Below are 14,291 nucleotides of genomic sequence, written 5' to 3'. Positions count from 1 at the left end.
GGAGAACACTGCTCACATAAAATTATAAAGAAGAGAATGAGACACAGCAACATACAAGGCACCACAATGCAACATGGTAGATATTGGCTGAATGAAGAAGTCAAGATGGCCTGGAATCCAACAACAGACACAACTCTGTGGTGACAGAATTAAGAAAGCTGCTTGTCTCTGGTGGGTTAGATGGGATGGCTGGACAGCCACTGGGGAGAATGTTCCATCACTGTGACAAAATTCCTGAGTTAATCAGTTTATAAGGAGGAAAGGTTTGCCAATCTCCCAGGGATGCTGGCAGGGCTTGTGGCCTATTACATTACAAAATGGTGATACTGGTCACATTTGTCAATGACCTTGGAGCAAAGGGATGCTCCTCACCCACCCAAAAGATGCTCATGCCCTAATTCCTAGAACCTGGGATAGTACCCTATTGACACATGGAAACTTAAAAAATTGTAGATGGAATTGGAGCTGCTATAGGTAGCTTGGACCTCAACTGGCTGGGCCCTAAAAGTGGTGACAAGGAGGCAGGGGGCGGGGGCATTCTGAAAGATGTAGCCCTACCCCCAGCTGCTGTCTCAGAAGTGAGAAGGGGCCACAGACAAAGATAAAGCCTCTGGAATCTAGGAAATCAGGAAATAGATCCCCCCAGAGGTTCCAGATGGAGCCAATCCCACTGATGTTCAGATTGAAGCCAGGCTAGATCCCTGAATCTTCTGAATTCTACACAGCAGGGAGATGGACTTATGATGCTCACAATACTAATTTGTCAGCTTTTAGGATTTTAAGAGGCATGAGGATATGCAATTTAACTCTTTCTCCTGCGCTCAGTAAGACCTGGAGGCAGTGGCACTCAGGAACAGGTGACACGGACTCAGAAGGCATCACTGCTCTGACACTGCTCTTGACAGCTGGGGCAGAGTGTCAAGATTTATTCTGTTCTTCCAGGCTGCTCAGAATGTGAGGATGGGGCCCAGAGGGACCTTGGAGCCAGCACCAACTCAGGGACACAACTCTGCTTGACCAAAGACACCACTGTGTGGATCGGAGTGGGAGCATGGAGCACCAGGAGGAATCTCATCATTACTCCTGAAGGTGCCTGCCATAGGACGAGTGGCAGTCTGTCAGGCTCTACTGTCTGTAAGGACACTGCCAGTGGGATCCAAGGAAGCTGTAATCTCTCCCAAGGTCGACAGGAAAGTAGGGTGAGCTGTACTTCACCTAAGCCACTATTCCACAAGATAGAGAAAGCAAGATGACCCAATAACCCCTCATATGAGCCCCCCGCCCCCAGGGTTGACCTGCTTAGGGGCGGCTCACAGAGCATTTCCAATGGAAAGCAGAGGTTGGGGAGACTCAGTCGCTATGAAGATAAGAGTGGGAGGGGAGGAAGTGACATCCCCATTCCAAAGGTGAAGACAGGGAACAGGTCAGCCTGGGATAAGGCCTCTGGAAGCCAGGAAAGCAGAAAACAGATCCTCCCTCCCCAGAGGGAAGCTGGGACCAGACCAGGGCTGGAAGGGGGTTAGGCATCAGGACAGACCAGTTGATACCTGGTGACTAGTGTTCCTCATCCAGCAAAACTTTGCTTCGACCACCCACTAACCCACTGCCCATCTGCCTGCCTCTACCACACTGCTTCCAACCTTGCCTTTCAAGATCTGTCTGGATGGGTTGGAGATATAGCATGCACAAAGCCCAGAGTTCCATCCCTCCATCCCCCAGCACCATATGAAGCAGGTGGGGTATACCTTTAATCCTAGCACTTGGGTGGGGAGACAGGAGGATCATGGCCTATATGAGGAATTAAGAAGCCAACCTGGGCTACAGAAGACCGTCTGAACAGCAACAACATAAGCAAACAAACAAAAGGGCCTGGCATGGGTGTGGTATTAGATAACACATAACACAATTTATCAGCTGCACCTAAGCAGTGCCACGGTAGGAGGCTTAGGAAATACACAACCTGCTGTCTCAAGGCCAAGTTCTCAGAGAGGAAGTGTTCTGAATGCCCAACAGACTGCAAAGCTTGGCAGGCCTGAGGGAGCCCAGCAGTGGGAGATGCCTCACACATCATGTGTTCCTAGATCTTCCCTGGCCCAGGTGACCCGATCAGGACCCAGGGACTCCCTATGGAGCATCAGACAGGGAACCTCAGAATAGATCATGAAGAGCATATCTGAGCCAAGTTCAGTGGTCACAGGCCCACACAGACAGCACAGCTAGTATCTGCAGGGGGCATGTGGCTGCTTTTGGGGGTGCACAGTCAACTCAGGAGTTCACACAAAAGGAAACGGAACTCATGAGTAAACATAGGTCACTAAGAAGTCCCTTCTGTCCAAGCCTCAGGTGTCTCTGCTTTGTACCCAAGCCATTTCATGTAAGTGGCGACTGGCATCAGAGTCAGACCAATCTGTTTTAATCAGAAGGCTTTCAGCCAGGGCAGGTTTGGGGAATTGCTCTAAAGCATGGAGCCAGGTCAGCTTTGGCCATGAGCACTGTGTGGTACTTCCTGGGGAGGGTCTGGAGAGCTTCACCTTTCACTGGAAAGTCATTTGTGCTCTAACACCCAATCAGAAGGCAGAAAAAAAGACATTGATTCTGCCCCAGACTCTCCTGAGGCACACTCCTAAACCATTCGGTTCTGCCCTTTCACAGAACCTGCGCCCCAGCTTGTCAAGTGGTTTTGGTTTAGACAGAGCCACTAGAACAGAACCAGTCAAGCCATTTGCAACAATACAGAGAAGCCCTGGTTTTGTAACCTGGGCTCCTTCCACAGTGTGGCTGCAGCCACGGTACTTGTCACACACTCTGGCCGAGCAGCCCCACTGTGACACAACATGGCCCTGTGAGGTCACCTTACCTGCCTGGCTGTCCCGGGGCTTACACTGCACCTCTTCCACACACTCAGCTGGGAACCACCCGATGTGGCCACGGGCGCTGCCTTCCCAGAAGCCGCCCTCGCCGATGCTCAGAACTAGAAGTGATAGAAAGGAGAAAGGCATCAGTATAGGGGCCAGACGGGACCAAGCAAAGGGATCGCCAGCAACTGGACACCAGACTACAGGTAGAGGGAGCGAGGCCTGCACTGTCAGCAGCTTAGCAGATGAGGCCCAGTGGCTTTCGGAGAACAGTAACAAGGGATGAGACAGCCCCAGACCATGGACCCCCCCCCCTCTTTCTCTGTGTGTGTGTGTATGTGTGTATACAGGCATGTGCACGTGCCAGAGAACAACTTTGGGTCTCATCCTCAGTGGCACTATCCACCTCATCACTCTTTTAAAGTTTATTTTTTTAATCTTGTATATATTTACCCTGTAAGTATACCCATGCAACTTGTGCATGCCCAATGCCCACAGAGCCAGAATATCGTATCAGATACCCTGAGACTGGAGTTACAGATGGTTTTAAGTTGCCATGTGGGTGCTGGGAATGGGATCCAAGTTCTGTGAAAGAATAGTCCCTTAAACACTGAGCCACCTCTCCAGCTCTGGGTATTTTGGTTTTTGTTGTCGTTTTTCAATAATTTATTTTTTATTCACTTTACATCCAGTCCCCCTCCCATCCCGGCCCTTACAAATCCCTACCCCCATTAACCTGTCTACTTCTCCTCAGAGAAGGGGAAGTCCCCCTTGGCTACCACCCCACCCTTGGACATCTCATCCCAATAGGAGTAGGCACATCCTCTCCCACTGAGGTCCTTGTTTTTAAATTCTGCTGCTGAGCATGAGCAAAAACATAAGCCCAAAGACACCAGGGGCTGGGGCAGGGTCCCGAGGACCTCACAGGACACTCTAGCCCCATTGGAATAAAGATTTCAGTTATGAAGACAAAGCTGTGATGACCTGTTCAAAATGGGATGTATATTGTCTGAACATGGTTACATGAAGGAGCTTGCTATCCTGTTCACACATCTCAATTTGTCTGTAAATTACTTGAGGCTGGAGGCCCTGTGGTGGAGAAAAAGAGATCTTGGCACAAGTATTTGTTCTCCATTATTCTGACCTCAAATAGCAGATAAAGATCTACCCAGCCTGTGGTTTTTGAAAAGGACAGAACAGCAAACTCTAGCTTTGTAAATTCTTACCCAATAATCTAAGGAAATGACCCAAATAAAGGGACAAGCCACTTCTCGACTGGCTGATACCATATCTGCTTGAAACAATTTCCTCGAAGCATGGACTCGTGGACGTAGCCCCTGCCCTTTACACAGCTCTGCTGAAGGACAGTCAGCTCAGACTCCCATCTCTGGCCCTGAGAAGGTCATCTAGAGGTGTGGGTCCTGGGTAGTGGGGCTGTGCTGTGCAGTGAGGCCTATGAAGACATCCCCATGCCCACTCTTCAGAGCCTCCAGCGGGCAGGTCAACACCTAGCAAGAAGTGGGATGCTAAGGGCAGGCTGGCATCCTCTTCTGCCCAGGATCTACCATGCCATACCTTACCTGTGCCACATGTGAGACAGTTGTTTAATCACTATGTGCCTCAGTTTCCTCACTTGTCAAAGAGGAGCACTATTTAGCTCATGGTGCCACTGAGTCAACAGAGGCACACAAATCCCATCCCTTCTTGTGGACATCCTACCATACTGCCTGCTCAGAGGGATCTCTGCATGCAGCTTTGCAGTTGATTCCCCTCAAGCACATGGTCTGGGTGGGTCACCAGAATGAGGCCCCCCAGAAAGAGCAAAGAGTTGTGAATGCAGGCAGGTGCACAGGGAGGTGCCATCTGGTACTTAAGGATTTGCCAGCCTGCTCTCTGAAGCATTTTAGTGACCTGGGGACAAAGAAAGAACAGGATGCCATGTGAAACTAGACATGTCTATGTAAGAATGGGTGTGTCTTGTGGGGACTGTCTTATGGAAGTGGGTGTGTCTATGTGGGAGTGTATTATGGAAGTGGTTGTGTGTATGTGAGAAAGTCTTATGAAAATGGTGTGTATGTGTGTGTGAGTGTCTTGTGGAAGTGAGTGTGTCTGTGTGGGAGTGTCTTGTGGAAGTGGGTGTGTCTGTGTGGGAGTATCTTGTGGAAGTGGGTGTGTCTGTGTGGGAGTGTCTTGTGGAAGTGGGTGTGTCTTATGGGAGTGTCTTGTGGAAGTGGGTGTGTCTATGTGGGAGTGGGTACACCTTGCCTAGTAAAGAGGGAGTCAGGCTCGGCTCCCTTGTAAATCATGCTTTAATTCAGAATAGCTAAGATTGTTCTCCTTGTTTAAGGTGTTGTGTAAAGATGAGGGAGCCTCCTTCACACATCAGAACAAGAAACTGTACTGAGCTAGGAGTAATGAGCTTAGGCAGAGGAGGTTCTTCTAGGCCAGACCTGGAGCAGAAAGCAGACTTGGAAGGCAGGGAACAGTTGTCTCTAAAGGGTCTGGGAGAGTCAGGGAAGAGCTAGGACTTCTGATAACTAGAAGAAGGACAGGGTGAAGACACTGCATGCCAGGCGCCCCTCCTGAGAAGGGGCACCCAGAACCTTCTAGAAGGAAGGACCTTCCTAACCTGTCTCAGCACAGTATTATAAGTCGTTGATGGGAACAAAGAGCTACCTGTCTACTTTTTACAGGTCCAGTCTCACTAGCCAGGCAACAGCCACTCCAGGGGACTCCCCTCTACAGATGTGCAGGGTAGAGTTTCCCCTCCCAGTCTCGGTGTGTAATCAGCCTGCAGCCTCAAGTGAGGGTTTGAACAATGTCTTCCTGTTTGCGACCCATTCCTGTTTGTGGCCATCCCATACATATGCCATCTTCAGCTTGGATGTAGCCTGATGTTCAGCCTCCCTGACCTCCTGGGCAGCTGGTGCTACTACCTTGAGGCTGCAGCCCAGGACTAGCAGTGGCTGCATCCAGCTGGCTCCCAGTGCTACCTGGGTAATGCTGAACAAGCTGGGAAGGTGCTAGGGACCTGTTTACTCCAAGCTTTCTCCAAACACTGTTCATGACTGGCAATGGCTCCAGCTGCTTGTGAGAGAATGGCAGTAAGGGGCACAGTCTGGGGAGGACACGTTTGCTGGACAGAAGGTCCCAGGAGGGCTTCATGGCCCTCCCTTCTGCTTCTGGCCTGACTCTGCCAGTTCCACATATGCGGTCTAAGAGCCACACAATGACACGAACTAGCAGGTCAGGCAGATGGAGGCCTCCCTACTGCATCCCTACAATGCCCTTCTACAATCTGCAAAGTAAGGAGATGTGAGATGTGTCTCCAGAGGCCACAGCACTGATGTTAGCAACAACTATCCAGAGCTATGGCTTTCTATATGCCTGCTTTATTGAAATGGACTCTGATCCAGGGAGGGTGTGTGTGTGTGTGTGTGTGTGTGGTATGTGTTTTCATGTAAATGTGCAGCTATGCACACATGTCCCTGGTTGTGTGGCTGGCACTGGGTATCTTCTTCATTCACCTCCCGCGTTATTTTTTGAGACAAGGCCTCCCATGTAACCTGGGGCTCACCAATTCTACTGGACTGGCTGGCCAGGGGCTTCAGATTCTACCTGTCTCTGTTCTTCAAGAGGGGGGGATTCCAGATGCATGCTGCTGCACCTGGCTTTTTACATAGGGACTGGGGACCTGAACTCACTTCATGCTTGCTCAGCAAACACTTAAGAGCTGGAGTTCCAGCCCAAGCAAGGTTGTTATAAGCACCGTTTAGGATGGTCTGAGTGAGCACTATAGATGAACCTGTCAAGGAGACACCTGCCCAGGTGCCCGCCCATCAGACCTGCAAAGTCTGGATCCGGTGGATCACTGCTGAGTCTGTCACACCACACACCTGTGGTAAGATCAACACATATCACCTACTTGTATAGGAAAAGGGCCTGGCCCGTGATTGGGTTATATTGCTGAAATTCAGAACCGTATCTCATGTGAAAATTTAAACTCCTACATTAAACTACACTTGCACTGTCCAGGCACCTTATGGGTATGGTGACCAAGGATTCCACTAGACCCCAGTGGGGAGAACAGTTCCAGAGCCTGCTGCAAACAACCACTGTTGGGAGGGGCTAGAGCAGCCAGCCTCTGAGGGGATGCTCCCTTGCATGAGGAGCAGGATGGGACCTTTACCAGAGTCCCTGCCCTCCATATCCTGGTCTATCCCGGGAAGAGCACAGTTCCCACTGCTAGGGCAGCAGTGGAAGAGGGAGTAGAGAAAAGCCTGTAGTGAGAGAAGCTGGAAGGATCAGAAAGTTGAAACTGGAACCACAAACCTTGAGGGAATGCCAGGGGAAGGGCTGATGTCCAGAACACAAAGAAAAGTCAGTGGGTGTGTGAATGAGGCAAGCAGAGCGTGTCCTTGGGAGAGAAGACAAAAGGGATGGATGGAGCGGAAACCTCCCGCATGTGCTTGCTGGTGAATGATCAGACAGGGATTTTTAAAGTGGTGTACACGCCAAGGCATGGTGTTGCTGTTGTAAAACAGCACATGTTTCCAATGAATAGAAGCCCCAGCAGAGTCCTAAGAAGGCGCCGCAATGAGAAAGAAGCAATTTAAAGCACACGCTCCGAAAGTAAGGAAAACATAATTTTTGAAATTATGAACCTCACGGGAGGACCGAGATGGGAAAAGGGGCTTTCGGAGGCAAGAGTAAGTGAACTTGAAAGAGAAGAGAACAGGGCGAAAGGGACTTGTTAGTGCAGCGGCACAGAAGCTGGATGCCAGGGCTAGGAAAGGATGGGGTACAGGCTCTGGAGAACCACACAGTAACCCCATCTGAGTGCATAGAAAAAGAAACAAAGGTGTCCCTTGCTGTGGGCTGAACAAGGGCCGGATGAAGAGAGCAGAGTCAGAGCCTCCAGCCCCCTCGGAAGAGACACCATTTCTCCTTGTGTCCAGTGGGGGGGGCTGGGCATGCTGAGCACGTGAAGTGTCCTTCTGGCTCCACCTGTGAGCCGTATCTCCTGCTATGTGGCTCCTGCGGTCCCCACCTACCCCTCCTCCAATGCCCTCTGTGGCCCTGAGCCACAGGCTTTGAAGTCACCGTCCCCCTCCTCTTTCCACACTGTCATTATCCATGCTTTCCCAGCATCCATCTCAGACTCCTCTCACCTATATATGAGTGATCGCTGGCTCCCTAGGGCCCCTGGAACAATAGCGGACTTCTCAGTTTATTCACAAAAGCCCTCAGAATCCACCTAGAGAATCTATTCCACCTGGTTGATTTCCTCTACTCATCGAACGCACACCTACACCATGGGCTACCCCAAGCCTACTTTCTCATGGGGTTTTCTGGCTGGAAAGTGGCTTAACTCACTGAGCCCCAGTTTGGCTCATCCATGTACTTCCCACAATGCACCCAGGAGTGTGTGGTCTCAGCATCCATAAAGGCTCAGCAATGGGGACACTGAATCAAAGAGTCATGATTCAAGACTCAAGAGTCGTGGGCCCTGCTGAAATGCTGCTTTGGACTCTGCCCTGGTTCCAGAAGACTCACCAAGGTGATTTGTGGAGACAGAGAGGGCCTGCCTTCCCCAGAAGCAGAAGACAGACTAACCTTTGACCCTGTCACCTCGGTGAAGGGGGATTTCGCCGTCAACTTGGGGTTGGTATGGCTTGATGGCGACGAAGAGTCTCCCAGGCACAGCACTATACAGCTTCCTCCTGGGTCCTGGGTACTCAAAGGTCGAGAGGGAATCCTTGTTGGCACCAGGAGTGAAGGGCGACCTGGATCAGGCAACATGGGAGGAGAGAGAAGAAAGTCACACTTTGCCAACCATGGCCAATATGGTCTACAAACACTGAGCAGAGAGTGGCCTTTACTGGTACATGTGCAGTCAGACAGCAAGGACACAGGTGGGTCAAGGGGCAGTGTTTATGGCTGAAAAGACTTGAGGCGACCCAGTGGCTGCACTGATGGGCACATCCCTATGGATGCAAAGCAGGGTTTCAAAGGGGCATCTGCACATCATGTTCCTTACAGCATTATGCATAGCCGGGTATCCACAGATGGATACTGGATGAACCGCGTATGACCACCCATGCAATGTAATAGCATTTAGTCAGGAAAAGGATATTCTGAAGTGTGCCACCACAGGGATGAACCCTGGAGACGTTATTCTTGATGAAGGCAGTCATACAAGGCCATAAGCTGTGTGATTCCATCCCTATGTAATCCCTACTATGAGATCCACAGAGACAGAAAGTAAGATGGAGTGGTTCACAGGGACAGAGTTTCAGCTGAGAAGCTGGAAAGTTCTGGAGATGTACGGTGGGAACAGCTTCAGGACACTCTCAGCTCAGTGACCACTGAGCTGGGCACACACATGGTGACAATAGGAAAGCTCATGGGTGTCTTGACTACAACATTGAAAACAAATTGAGGCCTGGTCATCATGGGAGCCCTTGCCATGTTTTTCCAATTCACTGTGAGCATTCATCACGCTGGTAAGGATACATGTGGAATCTGTCACCAATACATGCCCATCTGTCATGCCCATGTCATGCCCATGGGCAGCCTGCTGGCCACTCCAAAAGGACTTCCTTTACATTGCTAATTTTTCACTGAATGTGTGTCCCAGGCTCACCTTCTTCCAACAGTGAGAAGCCTTTAAGCAAGACCAGTAATGGGGCATGTAGGGAGACGGTCCTCACATGTGTCAATCTGCAGTGTCCTCAGCATGAGGCAGAGTGGAATTCCAATGTGACTGTCACATGCTAGAACAAGTGATCACCCAAGTCTTAATCAGGGACCACCTCAAGGGGACCTCCTGTCACTTCTCTTTGCAGAAAGGAATGCTTCAGATACAAACATGACCATATTTAAAAACAAAACAAACAAACAAAACCCCCCAAAACATGCCAGGATGTCAGGACAACTTCTCAGAGCTTCCTGGTCAAGAAATGAAACCTTCACAATACTGGAACCTTCCAAGAGGTTCTACCAAGGGAAAGAAGTGGATATTTAAAGCATAGGAGAAGGTTCCAGAATGGAATCGTGTCTGAACCTAGACTAGGAGTCCAAATCTACAGCTCTGGTCTCTAAACCTAAGTGCTGTGGCCTCTGGGTTCGTAGAAGTGGCCTCAAACTTCATGCAAGGAGATGAAGGAACCACTTAACACAAGGGCCAATGGGAAACTGGCATGCAGGGGAATTTCTGGAAGCTGATGGGATGCTCTTTGATTAGTTAAGGTGAATTTTTGTCCTAGTTTCAGTTCTGTTGCTGTGATAAAAATGCTCTGACAAGAAAGCAATACGGGGGAAGAAGGGTTTGATCAGCTCACAATTCTAGGTCACAGTCTATTACTAAAGGAAGCCAAGACAGGAACTTCAAACAGCTAGCCACATCCCATCTAGTCAAGAGCTTAGAGAACTGAATACAGCTAGCTAGCTTTCTCCTCTCTTATTCAGCCCAGGAGCCCAAGCCTGGAGAATAGAGCCACCCGTGTCTCCCTACACACTTAAGGCAGTTAGAAGAAATCCCTCACAGGAAAGCCTACCCTACCTATCTAGGCAATCCCTCATTGAGACTATGTTCCCAGGGCCTTTTGTACCATGTTGCCCATGTGTGACTTGGGGTGCTCTTACAGAATTGCAAAGGTGTGCCCTGTTGTATTTGACTGTAGTTCTTTCTCTGGCCAATAGTGAGATGTGTTATCCATTACATCATTGGCCTGTAAGTTCTTACTTTTCTATCTGGCATGACTGTGAGATCTAACTACCAGACCCTGGTTGGTGACTTTGAGGAGCCCACTTTACAGACGTTGAATTGGGGCTGTGGTATGCTAAATTTAGGCCCTCATTTATAATGTTGGTGAGGATGGATGAGCACTGAATACACGGGGCCTGCCTGGCCCCAAAGCCTGGATTTGCCCTTCATCCATGTAAAGCAAAGAGGAAAAAAGGCCAAGCCTCCTGGCTTCTTCTAGCATAAACGCAGGGCTTGAAAACATACCTGGGTTCTGTGGCTACCGAGGGAGGTGGAAGGCTGCTTGGGGCTGGGGCTAGCAATGTACACTCACACCTACACATCCCCAAGGTTTCCTAAATAATAACCATGGATATAGCTGTCACAGAATTATAGAGGCACAGGTGACTGAGTGGGCCATGTGACCACTAGGATGACAGCTGTAAGGTAGAGGTAGAGGACAGAACACAGCCTCAGCCTCACCTCTTTATATAGCCTCTCCTTGCCTTGCAAGCCACATCTTGGGTCTTCATGAATCCATTCATCCATCTATTTTCCCACAATCCATCAATCCATCTATCCATGCTTCCATCTACCCATCTATCCATCCATCTACCCACCCACCCACCCATCCATCCATTCATCCATCCATCCACACACCTATCCATCCATCCATCCACTTACCAACATATTCATTCACCATCCATTGTCCATCCATCTACCTTGTCATTGCTAATCATCTGTTCACCCGCTTATCTGCCCACCTCACTGAATACTATCTCTTCACTCACACACCCACATTTCAAGAGATACTGCCTGAACCCCAGCTGACCCCTTAATTACCAGATACTGGACAAATTAGTGAATCTTTTAAAGTATCAGTTTCCCCAGAGAGCAAATCAATAGGCATCCACTCCACATAGTGTAGTGTCAACTGCAAAGCAGGGACCAAAATGCTGGGGTGCTCTAGCTAATTCAAGCCAGTGAATGTCATTCCACACAGAAGTCAGTGTAAACATCGTCTTGGGTCTCTGTTTTCTAGCCCACTCTGCAGGCAGCTAGATTTGAGTCATCAATCTGGAGACCAAGAAGCCTCCAAGAACAGGGATAGGAGCTCAGTGGTGGAGGGTGGTCCTGTGAGGGTATTGAACCATCTTCATAATCACTATTAACTTGAGCTTCATGAAGTGCCCTAAGGTAGAAAATTGAGCCCATTTCCCAGATGACAGAGGGTTCACATGAATAATGACTTCGCATGGGAGTCAGAGCGACCCTCACACCCTGATGCTCTATCCTGTGGTATAGTAAAAAACATAAAAGGCTGGACCTCAAGGGAAGGTGTTTTATAAATTGTGTCCTCCTGCTGTGGGGCTATGCTCTCCTTACGGCAGCCTTGAGCAACAGCAGAGCCACGGCCCCAGGTGAGTGATAGCACAGACAGGCAGGCCTGAGAGGCTAAGCTAGGACACACACAGTGAGAGAATGGTTCAGCTGTTGCCCAGCCCTGGCATCTGTGTTTCCTTCACATTCTGGCCAAGAGGAGCCAGATGGAGCACCAGCCAACTTGCTTTAGTCCAAGGGTTAGATTGCTGGGGATTCAGTACCAGAAAGACAATGTTCTGTTCTGTGGGGTGACTGGAAAGGATAAACTGGGCCTTTCCCAGCTACCCTGTATGAATGGGAACTGCCCACACACTGAGCTCCCTCTGTTCACTCCCTCTTCCATCAGTTACTCATTCATTTATTCATAACTTCCCAGGTGGTCCCTCACAGGGCAGCACACATATCTGAGCACGGAAGATGGGAGAAGTTGAACAGGCTTTGTAGTGAACTCCAACCAGGTAATGTTTCTGCTGAGACCAGGGTGACAGCCAAAGTCAAAGAGTGCACACAGGCTTGTCTGAGCTAGAGTGAGAATCAGGCAGTGCAAATGAAGACACACAAGGTGTCTGAAGGAACACACAGCAAGGTAGAGCCTAGGACACCATGGCTGTGGCAATAGGGTGAGACCGGACTGGTGTAAGGACCGAGGTGGAGCATTCAATAAGAAGGTGCTGTGGTTGGTCTTGGCAAGAAAGGGGCCGGGGCTGATGTATAGAGTCAAAGAATTCCAGATATGGTCAGGAAGAGTCACCTCGAAGATGCCTGCGGAAATCAGTGTCTTCCTGGGAAAGGCCTGGGATCATAGAGGCCTCGAGAGCTCCTAGCTGGGGCTTAGACATTGCCAATATCATACCCAGCAATTGGGCCTTGAACTCTGGCTGCATTGCCATCCATCATTGCTATGCCTACAGACTCGACATGTGCCACCCTGTTCTTTTCTGGCTATTGAAGATTTAGAGAAAGGAACACCAAACTAGCAAGCACACAAGGCTTTATGCCAGGCACCTTAGTTTACACTACCCCCAACTACCCATCCCTAGGAGCTAATGACAGAGACAAGGACTCAATAGGCTCATCACACTGGCACAAAAAGGACTGCTTCGGGAAGGGAACAGGATACAAGGTGCAGCAACCAGCCTTCGGTGGGCAAATCCACTATATCTTTGAGAGTGAATAGAGGGAGGGGCCCGTCCACCTCACAGGTAGGAAGTACAATACCCTTACTGTGTTACTACGCCAGGCAGCTGTGGCCTGCCAGAGTAGTCACGGTCTACTGCACTCTGCTGACTACACAAGGAAAAGGATTATCTGGACTGGATTCCACAAGTAGCCAGGGTGTACCTGCTCCTACAGAAAATATCCTTCACTTGGCCCTGCTTCCCCTAACCATAAACCCACACTGTTTTGTTGGTGTCCTAGTGACATGCTATCACAATTAGGCATAAGTGACAAGCAGATATCTAGGGAATCTGAACTCAATATTAAAACACACACACACACACACACACACACACACACACACACACCCTCCTCTCCCTCTCTCTCCTCTCCTATCTCTATTAATCCAGCCCAGGGATCAGGAGAGAAGCTAGGAAGGGAGCCCTTTCCTCTCTTTGCCGAGGTAACCATGTCTCACTCCACCAAGTGCCCGATTGGGTGTGCAGGTCCTCATGTTCCGATAGACCCAGAGAGAGAACATGTGGATAGACAAAGAATAGAGCCACAGAGACATCTACTTGTCAGCCTCAGACCCATGTCTGATAGGTTTGGATGCACAGGCAAGGTGGTTACCCCAGAATCTACTAGAGCCTACAAGGGAAAAGCTAGAGCGGCCTGTGCTTTCTGAAGTCCATGGCACATACAGAATGTTCTACAGTCTCTGGCACCTTGCTCTGCAATGTGAAGTCCTTGTCTCAAAAGGGTGTCCTTTTATGATACCAACAGAGGAACTGGCTTTTCCTGGGGTAATGGATGATGATGCCAATGTCACCAACCTCACTACACAACCTGAAACCGCAGAGATGAGAGGGGTTGGAAAGGGCAGCATGTCTCAGACAGACACAGCTGGAGAGAGGGCCATAGCACCACTGTCTTCCTAGGGATCTCACCAGTCCCTTTTATCCTTGCCAAAGCTAAAGTCACTTAGGACACATGAGACAATAGTGAAACATCCCCATGAGGAGTATGGCCAGATCCCCCTGTGATGTTAAGTAATCTTCCACATCTAGACATCTGAGAGAGGCCCTGGGAGTACTGGATGCCCCAACCACTTCTCAGGGTTCCCATAGGGTAAATGCAAGTCTCCC

General features: G+C 49.7%; 1 protein-coding gene across 14 annotated transcripts in view; it reads right to left on the bottom strand.

Annotated features, from left to right (window-relative positions):
• Shank2 (SH3 and multiple ankyrin repeat domains 2) overlaps positions 1-14,291 on the bottom strand; it is a 446,182-nt gene that overhangs the window by 225,257 nt on the left and 206,634 nt on the right. For all 14 annotated transcript variants that reach the window (XM_031389011.1, XM_031389016.1, XM_031389019.1 and 11 more), the window contains 2 exons: positions 8,472-8,641; positions 2,858-2,971 (listed from right to left, as the gene is read on the bottom strand). In XM_031389011.1, coding sequence (XP_031244871.1) covers positions 2,858-2,971; positions 8,472-8,641 — 284 coding nt within the window. The remainder of the gene's footprint in view (positions 1-2,857; positions 2,972-8,471; positions 8,642-14,291) is intronic.

Source organism: Mastomys coucha, unplaced genomic scaffold, assembly GCF_008632895.1.
Source record: "Mastomys coucha isolate ucsf_1 unplaced genomic scaffold, UCSF_Mcou_1 pScaffold21, whole genome shotgun sequence".
Lineage (NCBI taxonomy): Eukaryota > Metazoa > Chordata > Mammalia > Rodentia > Muridae > Mastomys > Mastomys coucha.
This window is presented reverse-complemented; position numbering and strand designations above follow the sequence as displayed.